Here is a 20,488-nt window from a genome sequence, read left to right as displayed (position 1 = left end):
CTCGGACGTCATCTGGCTTTTTCTGAGGACTCCCGAGTCTACGAGGATTCTATCTTCCTGTATCCTCCTCACCAGCAGGACGAACGCTCTATGGGCTACTCACAAACCCGAACTAATGCATGAATCAACTCCGCCTGGCTCAGTGCCTAGGCACAGTCTCGTCACCTTCCTTCCGCCGGCATCATAACGAGAACTTGATCAACACTCTTGCCCACGACAAGAACACCACTTTCTCCTACCTGAAACCCGACACGTCCTTGCACGATGCCAACACATCCTCATCTCCATCAGTCGCCCACCAAGCTGGCGTCAACTGCCTTACCATAGACCACAATGAAGGCCGCTACCTCATCTCTGGAGGGGCAGACTCATCCATCCGTCTATGGGATCTTGAACAGCCGCTCCTCAGCCCATCACCAATATACACTCCGGCCACAACCCTCGCCCGCGGCGCACCCTCATCACACACGCACGCTCTGACCTCGTTGTCCATTTATCCCTTCGACCCGACTCCTAGCACCCTGATATCCACAAGCTACGACAAAACGCTCAAGCTCACAGCCATCACCCCGTCAGCCCTCTCTGTAGTCCACACCTTCGACCTCGACTTCATCCCTTACACGCACTCCCTATCCCCGGTCCCAGACTCCAGCCCACTCATTGCCGTCGGCACCGCCCATCCCGCCATCCGCCTTCTCGACCTCCGCTCCGGCCTATCGACCCACTCACTATCCGGTCCCAACGGCGCAATCTACACGCTCTCCTGGTCCCCTCGAAGCAGCCACATCCTCTGTTCCGGCTCGACGGATGGAAAGGTACTATTCTTCGACATCCGCCGCGCCAACGCAGCCTTTGCCTCCCTCGACCTCGACGACGCAATCGGGGTGGTCGGCGAGACACCGTCGTCTGGTCTCGGCGCCCGGCCGCACCATTTGCATCTCGACTTCAACTCCGTTGCGCACAATGGAGCCGTCACGTCCGTCCAGTGGACGCCTAGCGCCGACAAGATCGTCACAGCAGGCCATGACCAGCGTATCCGCGTGTGGGATGCCGCGACGGGACGAAACGATCTCGTCCACTTCGGCCCAAGGATTAGAAATGAGCGCCAGGGCGAGTTGAAGCCGTTACTTTCACCGGAGGGAATGCATGGTCCCGGACGCGAGAGTCTATTCTGGCCCAACGATGACGGGCGGGGCATGATTTTCCAGCATCATTTGCGCGAGGGCCATCTTCTACGGATCCTGAAGACCGAGGGCGTCAAAATCGCAGAGGTCCAAGCCGCGAAAAGAGGCAGAAGTGGCGGTATCGGTGCGGGAGGACGAAGCGGAGGGAGTAGTAATGTCGCGAGACTGACGAGCGGAGGACGGATTAATGGTCTGGTGTGGCGGCTTCATGCGCCCGTGGGCGAGGGCGTCGAGATGTACACTGCGCATGGGGATGGGAGGATCTGTGCATGGACGCCTAGTACTTCGAACGAGGATGAAGATGAAGAGGTCGAGGTCGAGGTCGATGCGAAGAAGCCGTCATCATTTCAGACACCGTTGAAAAGAGGTCAAAATGTCGATGCCACCATCGCAGCCATGGATGAGGCAGAGAGAAGACGGAAGCGGAAGAGAGATCTTATTGGAGATCTTGTAGAGGGACTGACTAGGCGCCCTATCCCGTTCTCCTGATCTGTCCGATCTAACGAGCAGTACGAGTGGGTCTTCTGTTTCGCGCGCAATTGCATGTGAGGTGTACTTGCATACGTAGTATGTCAAAACTTGTAATCTCATGCGAAGTCCAAGTTGAGACCGAGCTTTGGCTCTTGCATTGAACGGTCGCTCGCTCTATATTAGCTACAAGTAAAGGCATGTCGCCAGTATAATGCTGGTGCTAAGGCTGTACAAAAATAACAATCGTCGCTTGCATATCGCATACCGCACCAAACTCCATCGCTAACCGTCTGTACAAAACAATCAATGCTCGCACCATCGTAGTAACCATCTATACGTCGTAGAATGTCGTCGGACGCCTGATACCCTCCTGCCCGATATCGGCGTGCTGATAATCCTCCCTCTGAATCTGGAAATCTCCTTCGCAAGGATCGAAACCATACCAAAGCGCCTCCTAGAAACGCTTGGGCACGGCGAACCCGTCTTTTGTTGATATCCTGAATTTTGTATTGACCCCGGCGACCATATCTGCGGCTGTCATAAGCCCTGGGTCGGACGACTGCGCCTTTGTCTGCTCCGCCGCCGTTACCATAGTAGCGCCATACGTAGGAATCGCCCCTGGAGCTTGCGGCAATGAGAACATATAGGGGCTCCCTCCCAGGTTATAACTCGGATAGGTCATACTCAATGGTGCAGGAGACTTGCCGTATGCCTGAGACGGACCAACATTGGGTGAAGGGCAGGATGAAGCGGGGCCTGCAGTATTATTGTAATATTGACCCATATCAATTTTATAATACCCAGGGACTGATTGGGCTCGAGCATAATAAGGATGAGACGGGGCCAAAGATGACCGAGGAGCGATTGGAGGTTGCGGCCCATATGCTACAGATTGGTTGGTCGTGCTCCGCATCGACATGGGAGAGTTCGGGTGTAGCTGCTGTTGCATGACTGTGGGTGAGTTGTCGTACATGTTGGATTGAACCGCTTGATTTGATTGGGATCGCGGCTGATTGTTAAATGGCTTATCAGAGAACAGGGGAGGAATTGACGAATTCCCAGACGGGTCTGGATGGTTGCTGACTTGAGAGGTATGTTGTCTCCGTTGGTCACGAGGCGGAAGCGTCGGTGTACCAGTCATGGACGATCTTGCAGAGGTTGTCACATTTCGTTCGGCTCCGTCTTTCAGACCGGCATCGTCAGTAGCTCTTTCGAGGAATTCTGCTATGGGAGAGGAAAATGGCGACCCAAACAGTGAATCGTCTTCGTTCGGCCGTTGGTCTTTCGGGGGGTGTTTTCTCTTTCTCGTTCTCGAATCTTCTGTGGCAGGTGTAGACACTGTCTCAGCGGATGGAGTATCGACCTCAATTATCACTGGGGCTGTATGTTTCGCTTGTGGTGCAGCAGGCGCAGATCGTGCAGGCAGAGGGTTCGACGCAGACCTTGACTGGATTTGCCTGCCATTACTACCAGCAGCTTCTCGGTGTAGTTCGTGATTCAGCTGATTTACCGGAGACTTGGACATCCTATACTCGGCTTGTTTTCTTGCCCACCTTTCCCGGAATCCCATTGCATCATTCTCCGCTCTCTTTTGCGCAACCAACGACGCAATCAGGTTGGGATGGGTCTTTAGATTAGGTGCTTCCCCCGGTTTCAAGGCAGGTTCTTGAGCAGGAAGGGTAGGTAAACCTGGATTGCTTGCACTCCGTCGTTGGGGGCTCGCCGGGGCTTTGGGAACCGATCGATCCTGGGACATAGTGGCTGGAGGAGAAGCCTTGGACTGGTTTACAGGCTTGCCTCCAAGCCTAGCGGTAGCCGAGTACGCTTGAGGCTTTGGAACGGGTTGTGGCCAGGACTGCGCATCGGGAAAGGACCGCTTCTGTGGTATGAAGGAGTGTTTTGGATTTTGGGAACTTGTGGCGGGCAAGGAGGATCGAGGGTGAGACGGGGACTGTGAGGTCGGTCGAGGCTGCGATTGTGTCTTCTGAACAGAAGTTGTAGGTGGTTTGGATCCAGGCTTTGTTGCTAAGGATTGTGAAATGGTGGAGAAGTGTTGTAGCGAGGCGGGGATTTCAAATGCCACGCGTTTCTGATTCTGAGATGCAGCAGAAGAAGGTGAAGGTGAAGGTGAAGAAGTACGCTTTCGGCGCGTCATGATGGATAGTCGAGGACATTTAGCAACTATCACCTGGACATGGAGAAGGCGATGCCATACATGTTAGGCACAACGACGTTGAAGGGGGTGAGTTGACTCGTGTGATGAAGATCCATGTTGACTGAAATCGTGGGCGCAATGAGCCGCCCTGAGATGGTGATTGATGACGGATGGCTTAAGATGGTGTCAGTCAGTCAAGGCGCAGGCGAATCCCGTGCAGCCCATCAGAGTCTAGGTGCCTACCTTCGGTACCTTACTTACCTGGCAGTGAGTCCAATAGGTGCCCAAGGGCCAAACAAGGAACACCCACAGTACCCGCTAGGTGCCTGCCATCATCAAGTCCTCATCATCCCCATTGTGGTCTCAGCCTCAGCCAGAAGAAACGGCATTTCAATTTCATCCAAACTGCCAATCTCAGCTCGTCGACGTACTTGGACTTACCAGTTCTTGCCATTCTTTCTTCAACTCAGACCCTCTACGTCTTGTCTCAGTTCATCACCTTCGGATACGGCCATCAACGGACGCTGTGAAAAGCAGACCAAAAATGCGAAAAATGGCATTCAACTTCCTCTGATAATTGCTGACCATCATATCACCTCAGCATTGGGTCCATCACCAATGATGCCCTAACTGAGTTCCTCAGACGCGCTCAGAATAACCAGTACAATAGATCCTGCGAGCCTGGGATCATTTACATTCAAGATAAGTCCTTCACAGTATTCGTGGGCGAGTAAAGGGTACTAGTACGAGTATGGATGATCTTTCACATCCGACTAAGATCATCTCTGATTCCGCGCATCATCTCATACAAGCATCCTGCAGCCGGATATCTTGATCCGCCCGTTCGGGCTCTGAACTCGGTATGACCTAAAATAGGTATGTTCTCGAGAAGAAAGCAACGAATCGTAAGAGTCCTGCAATGGCCAAATTGGGTTGTAACCCGACTGTGGTGCTGATATCGACTCGGGTCCTTGCTTTGAAGAACTACTGTTGTACTAATGTGCCATTCTAAACAACCGTTGTGCTCACATGCAATCCAACACTCCCTCAACACGGTTATTGACGCTCCTTTTCCATTGCAACGGGGTGAAATCACACCACTCGCTGACTCGATACGATACCTCGAATCTCGAAATGAGGAGACAACCGAGGTCATGACCTCGAGACCACTCGAGTCAGAGATACCAAGCTCTCTGCACAATCCCCCTGCCTGTCAAAACCATCACATCCTCCAATCAATTCCAGGCCATCCTCCGATCTATTGCCTACCCCGGATTTTGTCAACCCCGAACGTCCAAGATGCATTATTATGAGGGGAGAAGTGGAGATGCGAAGCCGGCCGCACCAAATCATTTCTCTCCATGAGGTCAGGTCGGTTCCGCTCCTGTCGGATGAGGAGAGGGCTACGACTACGAGTTGCACGATGCCGCCGGCTCTCATCGGGGCTCATGCAGAAGAGGAGTAGCTGCATCCTTTTCACCGGAGATCAGTTGCCTGTCATGGAGGGGGTTGCCAGGTATAAGGATAAGCCCACCCTTGACCCTGGGATCTTTCGCTAATCCGTCCGTTGATCTCAGTTCCCCCTCCTTGGACCGATATCAAGACCTTGCACGCAGCCATGGGTGACCCCTCTGGTACTCAAGAACTGCCAGAGCGCGTCTTGCACCGCGACCTTTTCGAATATGCTCAACGGCCACGTACCGATGGACCGTATGCCGACAACCTTGATGTCGACGTCCTCATAATTGGTGCAGGGTTTGGTGGCACGTACATGCTGTATGAGATGCGCAAAGCTGGCTTTAAGACTGTCCTATATGAAGCGGGCACCAGCTTCGGAGGCACTTGGAGGTGGAATGTCTATGTATTTCCGTGGACTCCTAATATAACGTCGCTCCGAATGCTAACAGGTTTTAGCCGGGTGCGCGTGTTGACAGCGAAGTCCCTATCTACCAGCTAGCCATCCCCGAAGTATACAAGACATGGACATGGACTACAAATTACCCAGACTGGCGCGAGCTACAAGCATACTTTGATCATTGTGACAAGGTGCTGAACCTAAGCAAGGACTGCGCATTCGGTAGCGTGGCTACGTCTGCCGAATTTGACACAAACTCGGGGAAATGGACAGTCAAGACTGCAGATGGCCGTACGGCCAAATGCAAGTATCTCATCATAGCCGCAGGCTTTGCCGCGAAACGGTACATCCCGGACTATCCCAGCATGGAGAAGTTCCAGGGCATCATGCATCACTCCTCGTTCTGGCCAGTTGAGGGTGTCGACGCCCGCGGGAAGAAGGTCGCCGTCATCGGGACGGGAGCAAGTGGTGTCCAGATCATCCAAGAATGGGGACCCCAAGTCGAACATCTCACCGTCTTCCAGCGCACACCAAACCTGGCACTGCCCATGGGCAAGAAGGATCTGTCCGCGCAAGACCAAGAAGCCCTCTACCCGGCCTACCATGATCTGATGCGCATGCGCGAATTAAACTTTGCCGGCTTCACCTACGAGTTCGAGGAGCGTAACACATTCGAAGACTCGCCCGAGGAGCGCGAGGCCCTGTACGAAGCCCTGTGGAAGAAAGCCGGTTTCGGCCTCTGGCTCGGCTCGCACAAGGACTACCTGTTCGACCTCAAAGCCAATCGGTGCGTGTACGACTTCTGGCGCAAGAAGCAAATGACCCGGATCAAGAATCCTGAGAAGCGCGAGATATTGTGCCCCGCAGAGCCGCCGCACCCATTTGGCGTGAAACGGCCGTGTCTCGAGCAGAATTTCTACGAGGTCCTGGACGCCGATAACGTAACGATTGTGGATATCGGCAGCAAGTCGGGCAATGCCATTGCCGAATTCACAGAGAAGGGCATCAAGACGACCGATGGGAAGGAGCATGAATTCGACATCATCGCGCTGGCGACAGGGTTCGATATCACGACCGGTGGCATGACGAACATGGGACTGAAGAGCATTCACGGCACGACGCTGCATGATGAATGGAAGAAGGCGGCATACACGTACCTCGGAACCACGATCGCGGGTTATCCGAATATGTTCCATCTATGTAAGCATCATACCTTGTGTTCACTTCTCCTCTGCCCGTTTTTGCTGGGAAGAGGCCGATATGAGGCCGTCCAAGCCAAGCACGAGGTCTGTGGCTTTTCCATCGAATACAGATATGCTAACGTCGACTCCTCGCAGATGGTCCACACGGACCGACGCTGTTGGCCAACGGGCCGAGCGCTGTCGAAGTGCAAGGGCGCTGGATCCGTGATGCTATCAAATTGGTCGATCGGCAAGGGCTCAAGTACATCAACCCGACGCAGGAGGCGAGTCAGAAGTGGAAGCAACGGATCAACGAGTTGAGTGATATCACACTCTTGCCGACCACGAGGAGCACGTACATGGGTGGCAGTGTCCCGGGCAAGGCGTTCGAGCAGGTCAACTATGCGGGAGGCATACCGGCGTATGTCAAGGAGATCAGGGCCGTGTTACCCTCGTTTCAAGGGTTCGAGACTGTCAAGGCTTGATAAGGGGGCCGCAGTCTTGCCTGACCTAGTAGGATGGCTAACGTTAGTAAAGGCAATAGGAGAACACGATGAAAGAAGAAAGTGTAGGGTCGGTGGCCGCACGGCCGGGCACGAGTCTTGAGGCATGCGGTGGCGGTACTCGTATGCCTGGTCGATGATTCGAGGCCTGAAAGGAAGCCTTGCAGAATGGGAAATGCACACAATCTTGAGTAGTTGGTGAAAGGCGCGAGAATAGTCGAATATGGCGAGCAGCCAATTTATTGGAATTGAGCACTTGCTAATTTAGAGATTGAGCGTTGACATGGCAATCATTTTGTATCGTTCCAGCGTTAAATCGATAATCCAGCACTCCCAGAAAGGTGTCCACGCCATTTGAATTCCGCCATTGGCATTAATCAAGTCCAAGTCGTTCCCTCACATAGCGCTGAAATGTTAGAGTCGTAATAATACAAGTATGATCGAGCATTGAGGAGACCGCAGCCTGCTCGGATCAGCATGGGATAGTCCATTGGCACCCAGGCCGAGGTCAATCGACATTGAGACTTCTCGGGTCTGATATCACGGATTCGGTGACATCTCATATTGTCAAAGGCCTTTATTTCTTGTTGTCAAGGTACATCTTTGCAAGACTGGTCACGAGCGGTGCGACAGTCTTGTAGTGTTTCTGGCCTTGTTCGACTAGACCGCCAATGTCGTCGATGGAAAAGCCTTTCTTCTTGCTTCGACCGTCACGGTCTCGGCTTCGGTCGCGGGAATCATGATATCGTCGGTCTCGGTCACGGTCTCTGTCTCTGTCACGCTCGCGATCGTGGTAGGACCTGTCCCTTCCGCTGTCACGATTGGCGCGTCTGTAGCCTTTGTCGGAGGCATAGCCTTCATCGCGGCGCGAATGGCCTCCGCTTGCACCACGGTATCTGCGGTCGTCGTATCGCTCATCATCTCTTCTGCGTCTTGCAGATGCTCGATCGGGATCTGAGTGTCTATCTTCTGGACTTCGGTAGCGGCGCCGTGGAGGTTCGTCGTAGGGATCATCTCGGCGGCGACGATCTGGTTCTCGATGGGTTTGCGCACGACGTGGTGGAGCTGGCTCGAAGTCATCGTGGTCATCTCTTCTTGGCCTGGTAGATTTGCCCTTATGCACGTCTCGATCCATTGCGTCGGGATCTCCGTGCGGGATAGGTTCACGGTAGCCTCGAGACCGACCATAGGCGCCTGCATCACCACCATGATAGCGGCGGGACCCTGAGTCTTGATCGTCATCTTCATTTGGACTTCGTCGCCTTGGAGCGGCGGTGTTTGATTTCGTTGGTTTCATGTCACCGTCTCTTTCACTGGGATAGTCCCGGTACTTTTTCTTGTCTGCGTCTCTTGGCTCAACGTCTCGAGGGTCAACGTCCTTTCGTCGACGAGGTTCCTCAGAGCCATAAGAGGGAGGTGCGGCTTCATGGCGAGGGCGGTGGGCGCTTGATTTTCGCGTGTCGGCATAGTCATTGTCGTCGTCGGGGTATCGTGGTCCAGCGTCTTGATCGAACCGAGGTCGGTCTCGACGAGGACGTGGAGCGTAGTCGTCGTTGTATGACATTGTTATTGAATCATGGAGTTGATATCGATGTGATGACGAGCAGATGAAGAAGAGAAGAAGAGAAAGCGGATGAGCAGATAAAGAGAATTAAAATGAGAGTGTTTCGGATCGAATCAGCAGACCTGTTTTCTGCTCAGCTGCGAAGGAGATTCGAGACTTGAGACTCGGAGAATGGCTCAGGTGCTTCAGTCAGTCAGGTTGGTGGTTTGGAGCCTTATGGCGTCACAGGACATGGATGGGCTTCTTTGTGTCAAGCAGGGCACCGTCGGGCTTCGAAGGGTTGGCAGCACAGATCGGGGGCATGACAGAGGCTTGATGGGGGCTTGATAGGGGCATGATGGGGGCATGATGGGGGCTCTGTCCTTCTTCGCCTTCGTTTAACACGTTTATTGCTCCTTCGAATGCTTTCTTTTTTCGCTTATCAGCCAACAAAACGGCTTCGGGAGAAGTAGGCAGCTTACGGCCTTCTCTGACTCTCTGGTTTTTCTTGTGGGCCTTATTTGTCGCTTTGTTTATCCCTCACCACGGTACGGACCACTCACTAGTTAACCCCCGGATCTTCAGCACCTTCCCGCCCGAGACTACGGGTGGAGATTGGGCATCAAGATTCAAAACCAAGGAAGAGACCGTGATTCAGGTTGGCACTGAAGAAAGTTAAACCCACAGGACTCTCCCAGATTACAAGAAGGAAAGTCGAGAAGTCAGAGGAACATATGGAGTACTGGAGCAACCGGTTCCGACTCCATTTGCCCTGCATAGCAAGAATCGTGAACGAGAGCCTACTGATGTAATCCAAAGTACGGGACGTATCGAAAGATCAACTCTCCGGTAGCACTCGCTGTGCCGCTGTTTCATGACACACAGCCTGCATTATTTGGTTCTGAAATCCCCAAGGCTGCGATGGGTGGGCGAAGAAGTCGAAGTGAGAGAAGGGAGGATACAATACAAAAGAAAAATCGAGATGGCACGTGACTGTGAAAAGAAATTATATACCCAACATCCGTCGTTGCTGGCTGATCAAAACAAAAGCGGTCAGTCCGATCGGGAAGGTAAAATTGCCATATAAGGCAATATATCTAGGTAGCGGCAGTAAACCTTTTGTTTGGTCGATACCTACCTTACCTTAGGGTTGACGCCGGACCCGGACACATCGCCAAACCACCTGCCGCGGGTCATGGCCATGGGTCGGCCTTCCACAGCAAGCATGGTGCTCAGCGAGAGACCGACTCCTGATGCACCCTGCCGTCTCTACGATGGACTTCCGGGAGCCTTCATCGATACCATGGGCAGTGCATATGAAGCCTGATCCTCGCCATACTTTGCAACTTTTGGCGCGAAACTCGCGCTATCCTGAAAGCTTGAAACCTGTTCTGTACGGTTCTTGTCTCTCATCCTATCGATATGTTTACCCCGGTGAAAATCTCCCCTAGGAACATTTCTCCTCCAGCTGGCGTCAACGACTCTTCTCTTCAACATCGGCTGCATGCTCAAACGCGACCGCGTAGTTGATGCGGTTCAGTCTATTGGACGACCGAGAGCTGGCTTTGCTCTGAGCCGTCTTGACTTCTGATTTCTCTCTATCAATCGTAGGCCCGGAAGTCAAGGACTAGGATTACCAGCTCACGCGGAAAAGCGAAAACTCCGTAAATGTGGTTGTTTGACTGAGTTTTGATGTGGTATATACTTCAGCTACATCCCTACCGGACTCTAGGAATGGTGAATCATACACCATATCCACGCCGAGTCCAGGTGGTTTCCAGATCAGTTGTAAAGCGGCCAATCTGACCAAACTGCATAAAATTCCATCTTCTTCGCATTTCACATCGGACGAGGTCGATATCCTCGGGTGTACTCATGAAAAAGCCCAGCGTGTATGCAGGCCAGTTCCCTATAAAGCACCTCGCCCATTCATCGTCATCCTGATGCGCCAGAAGAATTTCGCGTGCTTTGTTGAGTTGCCAGCTGTCGACTTGGTGCGCTTGAGGTGGGCCCGGTTTCGCCAGCCCCTGCGACAATTGCTCGATCAACATGGATGCGTTCAGGATGTACAAATAAGCGGCATCCTTGTAGACTTGATGCGCGCAGTTCGGCGTCTCGTCTGGATCCACGCAATCCAGATCCTGGTCGCAAAGCACTGCACCTTCCCAGTTGCCCAGGTCGGCTTTGTATTCCTCCAGAGTCTGCAAGTCCACGCCGTGTGGGTCTTGGTAAAGCTGCCTGATGGACAATGCAAGCCTGAAGAGCGTAAACGGAATACCGAGGACGGGGCTGTTGAAGCTCATGGAGCGGTTCGGAAATAGGGTCGAATGAGCTAGTAGTTTCTCTGCTTGCAGCCAGAAATGGGAGTCGAATCGGTACTCGATATCGATCGGGTTGGACCAAGATCCTGTCGTGACGAGAAAGACTTGGTAAAGAACGCTCTCAACCGCTAGTCGATCGAATGGTCGGCTGATTTGTTTTGGACGCTCTAGCAAGCGGAGCGTGAGGATGCGGATGGCGGCATTGACATGCCGGGGGATGTCTGTGTAAGTCCCTCTACCCATACACCCGTGCAGATAGAGGAGCATCACTGACATGAGCAGCCCGTTGTGGTTCTCAAGCCGGGATGCTTTCGCCAAAAGTTCGGAGAGACCTCTGAGAGCCTTGGAATAGTACGTAAGAGCAAGCTCTTGCATCTGAGACGAGGCATCGATGAAGTGGATGTGCGAGGCGGCGTTTGCGAGCACGGAGTACTGGAGGCTTTCGTGCTCGACCATCAGCTCTTGGATCTCGTTGATCCAGCCCCAGTAGTACTCCGGATGACAATTTGGTAGGATGAGCAGGCCATAATACCTGTCGATGAAGTGGCGAGAGATGACAGGTTTCAAATCGCGACTCAGCACCTGGTGAGCAGCTGATTCCGACCAAAGACAGATCCGCGGATCGATCCAGGATTTATGCGCTATCCTGACAATTTCATTGCCGACGCTGCTGCTGCCATCTCTCGAGAGGTCGAGTGGTTGTTGTTGTTGTTGCTGCTGCGGAGAGAAGGATTGGCGAGAAGGGCGTTTGGGTGCATGGCGGCGGTCAACGAGGTCTTCTTCTGTTGGCCATTCGCAGCGAAGACCGAGAACTGTACACCTCTGGCACGCTGGACGGGCCTCATCGCATTTCTTCTTCCGATTCCTGCCTGTGAGTTCCCATGTTTGTTAGCGACGCACAAGATATAGGGCTGTGCGCGCTTCCAACGATCAATTACTAGTACTTACAAATTTGACACCCAGTCTTTGTGCGCAATTTCGGAGGTTGACTACTCTTACCCATGCCCTTTGAAGCCAAGCGGCTTACGCCGACTGCCCATGCTAGATGGATGGTCGTGCAGAGGTGATTCGACTATGCAACGCGTAGGGAAGTTTGAGAGAAGGGTGGGAAAGATTGAGGTCGCGCGAGATGGGGGGCTGGTGTGGTTTTTACATAAGTAGGACACGAACGAGAGAGCTATCTATCGTGCGTGTGTGGGGCCGAGGCATATCATGGGCACTTTGGCCACTGAATTCCTGGTCATGATTCGATCCCCCAGCCTCGGATGGACATCTTACCCCGTAGGACTCCGTTAGCTTAGATAAGGCCTCGAAGGTGACCATCCACAGGTCTGGACCATTGAGACCATGATGAGACTAATAGTTACATACCAACTAGGTGCATACTATGTAAGTACTTCGTACGGAGCTACAACGCTAATCATACTTAGGTACATTTTTATACGTACAGGACGCTACTGATATAAACTGCATGCGTGGTTCCCCGTTCAAATACGATCACGAGGAAGCCTATCACTCAACTCCATGCCTCCGCTGCTTCCTTATATCTACCTACAGTTTGGACTCTGCCGCCTTCTCCTCGGCCACCAGGGCCCAGTATCTCGTAGCACTCTTTGCGCGGAGCCCCTTGCCATACTTGATCATGACGAAGAAGACCGAAGAAGCTGCCATGCCGACAAACGCGGCAGAGATAAAGCAGTTCTGGTAGCCAAGATTCGTCAACCAGGGCGTAATTCTGTAATCGTCAGTCAGCAAAGTGCCTAAGGAGATCGATCAAAGGCCATCGACTTACCCATAGCTGATGGCGAACGACATGGTGTTTCGGACGATGATAACAGTCACAAGAGCATCGCCACTGATGTCGTGGTAGCTGTCGATGAGATAGTTGACACTGAGCGTCACTCCGAAACAAAGGGTTCCAGCCACAGTTCCCATCGCAATCATGAGGCCAAACCAATGGATACCTTGTGCGGCTCCAACACCCCAGAGGATCAGCCCACCAGGTACAAGAACCATGCAGAGAACGAAGGGCCACAGGCGCTGTTCAGCTTCCATGATGCCGTTGTTTCGGCGGGCAAGCTTGATGGTCAACCAGTCACTCAGCCTGCCGGACAGAAGGGAACAGACAATGACGCCTATCGTACAAGACAAGTAGCTGAGCCCCACCATCGACGCGGAGAAATTGTAAGGCGGGCCACCCAGAATGATGGATGCTGTAGCGTTGAGAACGTTGAACCAGATGAGATATGAACCGTAGGAGAACCCGGCATAGAAAATGACAGGCCAGCCGAGGTACTTCAAGCTCCGAACAGCACGCGACCACATGCTCTTTCCCGGAGTAGGGTTCCAGACTGACAGCTTTTCAGTAAAGGTCTTGGGGGCAGCAACGACCTCCCCGTCCTCGGCAGACGGCTGAGTAAGGTTGGTGCCTGCCATACCGGGGTTCTTCTCAGCATCGGCCCTCATTGTCTGCTCTGAAGGCGGCGAGTCAGTTCCCGAGACGACCCCAGAAGTAGCCCGGTTGTAGTTGGTCTCTTCCATGAAGAAGAAGAGGAAGACGAATATGACGGCGAGGAAGATGGCCGCCCAGTAGAACGGCCACCTCCAACCCTGGTACTCTGCGATGAAGCCACAGATGACGGGCGTGAAGTAGTTGCTGCCAGCAAGGGTAAAGGCGTAAACGCCCATCCAGGTGCCTCTCTGATGGGTAAAATACTACATGGCAGGTTAGCAACCGCAACTTCAGGTCCGGGTGTGCTTGGCAAACACGTACGATATCGGTGACAGAGATTTCAGGGAGTGCCTCAATTGGTGCGATAAAGAAGCCCATGAGAATGCATCGAGCGATCCATTCTCCATTGCTCTTGACATAGGCGCTCCATATACTGGTTCCAATGCCGCCGAGGATAGAGAGCAGATAGGCTGGCCGTTTTCCATATCTCAGAGCAAATGGCTGCCACCACAATAAACCCCATCCGAGAAAGAGGAACATATAGCCAGTCCCTTCGTTGAGCGTAGCCACTGATACACCGGTGTTGCCGGACAATGGGACAAGGACAGAGTAGACCGTGCTAACCGCGACGCCGGTAAACCAGGTGTAACTATGCCAGACGTTAGTCTCGTGTGTCTGATTCCACTGGACTGACTTACAGGTTAGAACAAATGCTTGACATGAGCTTCCTGCGAGGCGACCAGTTCAAGGGGTCATTGGGATCTTTGGATGGTGTTGGGACAAGCACAATATCTTGCTGAGCACCCTGAGCGTGTCGCGTGTGCATGGTATGATCCAAGTCGACAAGGTGGACCGTTCCGCTACACATTGTCAGTAAGCTGTACCGCCAGAGACGGGAACACGGCATTGATACTTACGGGATGGCACCCGACTCGGCCCCTGGATGGACATGTGGCACAGTCATGGCGTCGCTGATAAAGGGTCTTAACGAAGAGATGGAGAGCCCAAGAGTTGCAAGGCGCAACCTGCGAGAATGAGGAAAAGGTCGAGATACTTATACCTGTAGCCTTGACACGGGAGGTTATGGTTGTTTAGTGCGCGCCTAGCAACCGTGCATCGCCTCCATGATCTCAGGACAAACGCACGACTAACCACACCTTCGGGCCATGGGAAGCTGTCTCTAGCTTGGTCCTCTTGATAAGGCTGTGGAAATACTCCTTGTCATGGTGTTCACCTTGACAAGCGCTATGTGCTTGGGGAGGCAGCCAAGTCCATAGAATACTCCAGACAGCAGCCAGAATAACGTCCCGAAGTGGCTAGATCGTGATAAGCGGTAATAGCTGTTATTTGACGGTTGACAAGTTGTATATGAGGTGCCGGGTCCAATCGTGTTCGCTAATCGGAACTGGGAGCAATCCAAGAGTCTGGAGAGCTTGGGAGATAAAGGGCAAATTAGGAACTCGACAAGCTCGACAGGGTGGATCGTGTGTGATCGTGGCATCGTGGGACCGCTCGAGCCTCCAGTCCTAGCTTTATCCGCCAGTTGCGCGGATTTGTCCCTGATTCGCTGCTTCCACTCCCTCCATAGTCTTCCTCTTTGCTCACACGATCATCTCCGTGAGGGGAGGGATCTGTATTGCCGACGACCAGCGTGTGGATGGAATGGTGACTATCAGCAAACCCCTTGTTTGTCTCTTCAGCGAGAGGGCCAACGGGGCCCAATGCTCTATCATTGCCGCAAATGCGCCACCTCCTCACTCGTCAGAACAAATCAATTCCGTAATGGAAAAGCTGTGATGTGAGATATGAGGCTCGAGGTTGGATATCCATATCCTTCTCCGCTGTCTCAAGTACGCTTGTGCTTCTCGCACGTCCTGATAGACCTTATAACCCCGCTTGTTATCGGACACAAGGTGGGATTACGTTGCCTCAAATAAAGGGAAAAGCCTGCTCCTTGCTGTCAGAGTTGACCACCTCCTGTACTCACCTTTCCTAGTCCTACGTCAAGATGGTTGCCAGACCTTTCACCGTTCTCCAGCCCGTGGCTATTCCTCAAGGCACACCAGAGTTCGAGGAGAAGCGAGCGGCTCTGCTTCGAACTCTTGAAGAATCCATTCCGAATGAGTACTACCTACCCCAGGAAATCTTCGACAAGAACCCCACAGATGTCTCAACCATCCCAAGTACCTGTGGTATACTTAGCTCTGAGGAGCTCGACATCACAGAAAAGTACGATGCTGTCAGCCTGGCTGAAGCAATTGCCGCTCGCAAGTACACTGCAGTGGCAGTTGCCAAGGCATTCTGCAAGCGCGCTGCCATTGCACACCAGCTCACCTGCTGCTTGACTCAATTCTTTGAGGATAAGGCTCTCGAGCGAGCAGCACAGCTCGACGAGTACCTGGAGAAGAACGGGAAGACCGTTGGGCCTCTCCATGGCGTCCCAGTCAGCATCAAACAACATATGCCGACGGCCGGAACCTACTCGGACCAAGGCGAGTACGGCACCACCGTCAAAGATGACAAAGACGCGCTGTTGATACGAATTCTGCGTGAAGCCGGTGCCGTATTCTACTGCAAAACCAACCAACCACAGGGTATCATGCATCTTGAAACCGACTCATACTATGGCCGTACTCTCAATCCCCACAACATTAACCTCTCAGCTGGTGGCTCGACGGGAGGTGAAGCCGCTTTGATCGCCATGAAAGGCTCTGTCCTGGGTATCGGTACCGATATTGGTGGGAGTATCCGTGGTCCATCAGCTTTCTGTGGCATTTACGGATTCAAGCCGACTTCATACACGCTGCCCATGACCGATATGTTAGCCAGCCCATTCCCAGCGGAACTCAACATCCTCTGCTCAATTGGACCGATGTGCCGCACCATGGGAGACATGGAGCTCTTCACCAAGATCCTCCTGGATGCCAAACCACATCTTGAGGACCCCAGACTCATTCCGACCCCGTGGACTGGTCTAAAGACAGAGGTGCCGAAGAAACTGAAGATCGGCATTATCTCCAATGACGGCTTTATCGATCCTCAACCACCCGTCAAGAGAGCGGTAGCCTGGGCAAGGAAGCAATTGTCCGATCCCAAGTACGCAGATCTTTTCGAAATCAAAGACTTCAAGCCTTACGATGCTGCTGGAGCCTGGTCCAAGATCAGGAGGATGTACTGGCCAGACGGAGGAGAAGGCCCTAAGGGAATCATCAACTCAGCCGGAGAGCCCCTCCTCCCACTGACCTCGTGGATCTTGAAAGATGCAGAGCCTGCGGGAATGCAGACGGCCACCGCCGTGAGTCAGATGCGATTTGAGAGAGACCAGTTCCGCATTGCTTTTGCCAAGGCCTGGAACGAACAGGATGTGGATGTGGTCATTGGGCCATGCTTTGTCGGACCTGCCTGCGCACATGAGACGGCATTCTACTGGACATACACTTCGCTGTACAACTTCGTCGATTACCCCGGTGTTGTCTTCCCTACGCCTATCAAGGCCGAAGCCGGAGAGCAATATGCCTCGGACTATACGCCACTGAGTGATGCTTGTAAGCACGTCAAGCAGCTTTGGGAGGAGGGTAACTTTGAGGGAGCGCCGATCGACCTCCAGATCAATGCGAGGAAGTATCACGACAACCAATTGTTTGGTGCTTTGGCGTCGCTGAAGGATGCTTTGCAATTGCCATGATGGAAGATAGCTGTAACTCTCGAAAGCTATAAAGTAAACACGTTTTGCCGTCATCAGTGTGCAGACTTTCCAAATTTATACATGCTTCTTGTAAGTCCTAGGGCTGGAAATCCCGAAGCCCTCATGCTCCGTATGGTGTTGAGCTTCGCGAGAGTCACAACACACGCCAATGGCACACGCTCACGACGCTAGCCTTATTACTGCACGATAGACTTACGTGCAAGGTAATCTTCATCTCGCAGAATGGTTTGCTCGATCAAGATCCAAAGCCCGACATGGCGAGCACAAGGCTGGCTCTCAGCCTTGCAAAGGATAGAAAGCCCGTTCCTTGACGCTCATTGGCGGAATCGAAACCTGCCGCAGACCATGCCATCATCTGCCAAAGACCTCGTCCGTGATCTTCCTGACTATTTGTAATGTAGCATATTCTCAAATAAAAAATTGCCTCCAGCGTACTCAGTGCAGCCAACTTTAGAGTTCTTGTTCTTGTTCTTGTTCCTCCCTATGCGTCCGTCCCTCCGGCTCTTTGCCTGTCCTACGTCGAGGACAGCAACAGCAACAGCAGCATCTTCTCAGCCCACACGATCGAGGAAACCTCCACCTCTGTCACTCGACCACTTTATCCAGCGCCAGCGCGTGCTGAGCTTATGGCGCACGATCCTGCGCAGCCTGTACAAGATCCCCAAAGACACACGCGGCGAGCCCATCGCATATGCCCGTGGCGAATTCGAGCGCAACAGGCACGTCGGTGACATCTCGCAGATTCGGTACCTAATATCCACGGGGAAAGCCGAGTTCGATGGCATGCAGAGGTATATAGATGAGCTCGCGTCGAGGCGGTGAGCAAGCATTCGAAGAAAAGAGAAAACGGTCGACGACATGAACACCACGAGTTGGCGGAACTGCGTCGATGTTGCCTCCAAGCCTGTGGTTGCTGGGAGGGCATTGGAAAGATGAACGGAATCGTCCAGAACATAAGGTCATGCATAAAGGCTGAACCTGCTACAGTCAGATGCAAAGCAGGACTCAAGGCGACCGAAACATCACCAGCTTGAGCCGAAGTCGACCTGGATCGAGGGGATACTGCATGTTTATTCTGTTCTGGCCCGCAAATCACGGCTCTTAGCATCCCCTTGGATGTTGACATGGCCACAAGCTTGACGGGATGAGAACGAGCATCCAGAACAACGGAATGTCTGTGGTATTAGCGAGCACTTGGATCACGATACCAAGCTTGTCCGCTTTCCTTCACATCCTAGCCCCACAAGACTTTCACGGAGTGAATGGAAGACCTTTGAAGCTCTATACGGCAGCTCTTGTGGCTTGCCTTGCCCTATCACCAATTCAAGGACAAGCATGGTCTACGGAGAGGACCCTTTATCTTGCAAAAGCTGCACCTGCAAGCATGCCATACGCTGGGATATGTAACTGTAGGTTTCCATCGACAAGAGGACATAAGGGAGTCGTTGGGCAGAAATCCCGTCATCGAGCAAGAACTGAGCATTGTTGTAACTTATTGACCTAGCGTTTCCTTCCGATGCCAAACCACGAATGACCATGAATTCTGTATGATTTTTGCATATTTGCCCATTTCATGCCACAAACCCATTAAGATCCAGCTTGGGGAGCGTTTTAGAACCTCCTCCATGCGTCTCCCGTCCTAGACACCCACATGCCAGGGCCCCATCCCTGACTCGCAATCTCGTCCTTGACGCTCCTGTTCCACGAGGGCCAGCTTGACTTCTTCTGCTCCGCCTGCCCCGGTACGACCTGCTGTTCGACCTTCTCCAAAGTCTCCTTACCTTCATCAATCAGCGTCTCTGCAGACCGTTTGACGTCCTGTACGCCCGCTCTAGCGTCTTGACTCGCCCTCTCAATCCGCTCTCTCCACTCTCTGTCCTCCTGGTCTCGCGCCTCAAGTTCTTTGAGCCATTTCTCCCTCTTCTCCGCGGACTTCTTCTCTTCCAACGCGGCCTCGAAGACCTTTCGTTTCAACCTCTCGTCCTTGTAGAAAAAGCTGCCGGCCACGAGGGCAAGCAATGTAAACCCCTGTGCGTAGATCCGGGCGCGGAACATGCGGTTCGTTTGGTGGTGGTCGCCGGCCCGGATGGACTTGGTCGCCATGTACAGGGCGTAGCATGTCGCAGCGCAGCCGACGGGGATGAGAGGCTCTTGTCGAATTTTGCGCCATAGTTTCTGGAAGCGCGATTCTTCGAAGAATTCGTTGTCGAAACTGCTGGGGATGGTGGTGCCGGAGAGGGGGGAGGGTTCGGAGGGGACTGGGTTCGGGTTGGACATTTTTTTCGTGGTCTGGCAACCAAAGGAAGCTGGACGGTAGGTAACGTTGAGTGATGTTGATGGAGCGATGGAAGTTCTCTCAAGTTGAATGGATGCTATCAATTAGCGGGCAAGTGGAGATGAGGACGATAGCCAGGTGCCACGGGTGGTAGTCGTTGCGGATGGACAAGTCGTGACGTCGACGTGCAGGATGGGTTAGGCCTGCTCGCGTGCGAATATCCCAGCTTGTATAAAATGTAAATGATGATTTAGCAACTCAAGACAAGAACAAACCGTGTCAGAGAAAGGCAACGAGTTATTATAATTGAGCTTCGTAGTTGTGGCAATCTTCCGGAATGAATTTGTTGTATGGTCGGCGAACGGAAGCCCGAATCCGCATTCTAAGCGCGAGGCTGAACCACGGCCTCAGCCTTGCGTAGATTCCTGCAACCTCTGTCTACTACATATGTCTATTGTATCACAATGGACGCTATACGCTGAGAACAGAGAAGGGGGAAGCATGAATGCCTGACAGCAAGAGACGATGGATTATGGATTAACGAGTAATAGCAATAAGACAACCAGTGCGTTTTGAGAAACAACCTGTTCCTACCTAGTATCGGGCATACCTCAAGTGTGGACGGATACCAAGAAGTCTTGCATGTTTCTCCATACAAGGTCAACTTGACGTAAGGGCCACTAGGCTAGAGTGGGCTGCTATGCTAGGCTCGCTAGGTACCTAAGTCTCCCAGGGTAGCTAAGCAGCCGAGCAGCGCAGTGGTTTGGGTGCAGCCCCGTGAGCCCCTCATCGAAAAAGCGGTGCGGAGAGCTTAGGAAATTTTGTGGGCGGACTCATCCGCG

General features: G+C 52.9%; 9 protein-coding genes across 9 annotated transcripts; 4 read left to right on the top strand and 5 right to left on the bottom strand.

The window, feature by feature from the left end:
- The first annotated feature begins 6 nt into the window (after window positions 1–6).
- Window positions 7–1,897, top strand: PV05_02045 (uncharacterized protein). The gene has a single exon (XM_013467119.1). It carries the CDS (start codon window positions 120–122, stop codon window positions 1,671–1,673), a length of 1,554 nt encoding a protein of 517 aa, XP_013322573.1. The 5' UTR covers window positions 7–119; the 3' UTR covers window positions 1,674–1,897.
- Window positions 1,803–3,987, bottom strand: PV05_02044 (uncharacterized protein). Its single transcript, XM_013467118.1, has one exon. It carries the CDS (start codon window positions 3,808–3,810, stop codon window positions 2,110–2,112), a length of 1,701 nt encoding a protein of 566 aa, XP_013322572.1. The 5' UTR covers window positions 3,811–3,987; the 3' UTR covers window positions 1,803–2,109.
- A 206-nt stretch (window positions 3,988–4,193) lies between these two features.
- Window positions 4,194–5,408, top strand: PV05_02043 (uncharacterized protein). Its single transcript, XM_013467117.1, has 2 exons — window positions 4,194–5,326; window positions 5,388–5,408. Exon 1 carries the CDS (start codon window positions 4,809–4,811, stop codon window positions 5,121–5,123), a length of 315 nt encoding a protein of 104 aa, XP_013322571.1. The 5' UTR covers window positions 4,194–4,808; the 3' UTR covers window positions 5,124–5,326; window positions 5,388–5,408.
- PV05_02042 (uncharacterized protein) lies at window positions 5,377–7,655 on the top strand. The gene is made up of 3 exons (XM_013467116.1): window positions 5,377–5,671; window positions 5,725–6,865; window positions 7,003–7,655. The coding sequence occupies exons 1-3, from the start codon at window positions 5,429–5,431 to the stop codon at window positions 7,329–7,331; spliced, it is 1,713 nt and encodes a 570-aa protein (XP_013322570.1). The 5' UTR covers window positions 5,377–5,428; the 3' UTR covers window positions 7,332–7,655.
- On the bottom strand, window positions 7,564–9,277 carry PV05_02041 (uncharacterized protein). Its single transcript, XM_013467115.1, has one exon. It carries the CDS (start codon window positions 8,911–8,913, stop codon window positions 7,927–7,929), a length of 987 nt encoding a protein of 328 aa, XP_013322569.1. The 5' UTR covers window positions 8,914–9,277; the 3' UTR covers window positions 7,564–7,926.
- Window positions 9,278–10,575: 1,298 nt separating this feature from the next.
- On the bottom strand, window positions 10,576–12,316 carry PV05_02040 (uncharacterized protein). The gene is made up of 2 exons (XM_013467114.1): window positions 12,162–12,316; window positions 10,576–12,082 (listed from the first exon to the last, which is right to left on the bottom strand). Exons 1-2 carry the CDS (start codon window positions 12,214–12,216, stop codon window positions 10,635–10,637), a joined length of 1,503 nt encoding a protein of 500 aa, XP_013322568.1. The 5' UTR covers window positions 12,217–12,316; the 3' UTR covers window positions 10,576–10,634.
- Window positions 12,317–12,644: 328 nt separating this feature from the next.
- Window positions 12,645–14,866, bottom strand: PV05_02039 (uncharacterized protein). The gene is made up of 5 exons (XM_013467113.1): window positions 14,583–14,866; window positions 14,364–14,525; window positions 13,987–14,314; window positions 13,006–13,928; window positions 12,645–12,948 (listed from the first exon to the last, which is right to left on the bottom strand). Exons 1-5 carry the CDS (start codon window positions 14,627–14,629, stop codon window positions 12,765–12,767), a joined length of 1,644 nt encoding a protein of 547 aa, XP_013322567.1. The 5' UTR covers window positions 14,630–14,866; the 3' UTR covers window positions 12,645–12,764.
- A 425-nt stretch (window positions 14,867–15,291) lies between these two features.
- On the top strand, window positions 15,292–17,363 carry PV05_02038 (uncharacterized protein). The gene has a single exon (XM_013467112.1). It carries the CDS (start codon window positions 15,674–15,676, stop codon window positions 17,348–17,350), a length of 1,677 nt encoding a protein of 558 aa, XP_013322566.1. The 5' UTR covers window positions 15,292–15,673; the 3' UTR covers window positions 17,351–17,363.
- A 1,384-nt stretch (window positions 17,364–18,747) lies between these two features.
- On the bottom strand, window positions 18,748–19,981 carry PV05_02037 (uncharacterized protein). The gene has a single exon (XM_013467111.1). It carries the CDS (start codon window positions 19,646–19,648, stop codon window positions 18,983–18,985), a length of 666 nt encoding a protein of 221 aa, XP_013322565.1. The 5' UTR covers window positions 19,649–19,981; the 3' UTR covers window positions 18,748–18,982.
- Between the last annotated feature and the right edge of the window lie 507 nt (window positions 19,982–20,488).

This window comes from Exophiala xenobiotica, assembly GCF_000835505.1.
Source record: "Exophiala xenobiotica strain CBS 118157 unplaced genomic scaffold supercont1.1, whole genome shotgun sequence".
NCBI classification, from domain to species: Eukaryota; Fungi; Ascomycota; class Eurotiomycetes; order Chaetothyriales; family Herpotrichiellaceae; genus Exophiala; species Exophiala xenobiotica.
Note: the sequence above shows the minus strand (reverse complement) of the source record. Positions and strands in the feature narration are given on the sequence as shown.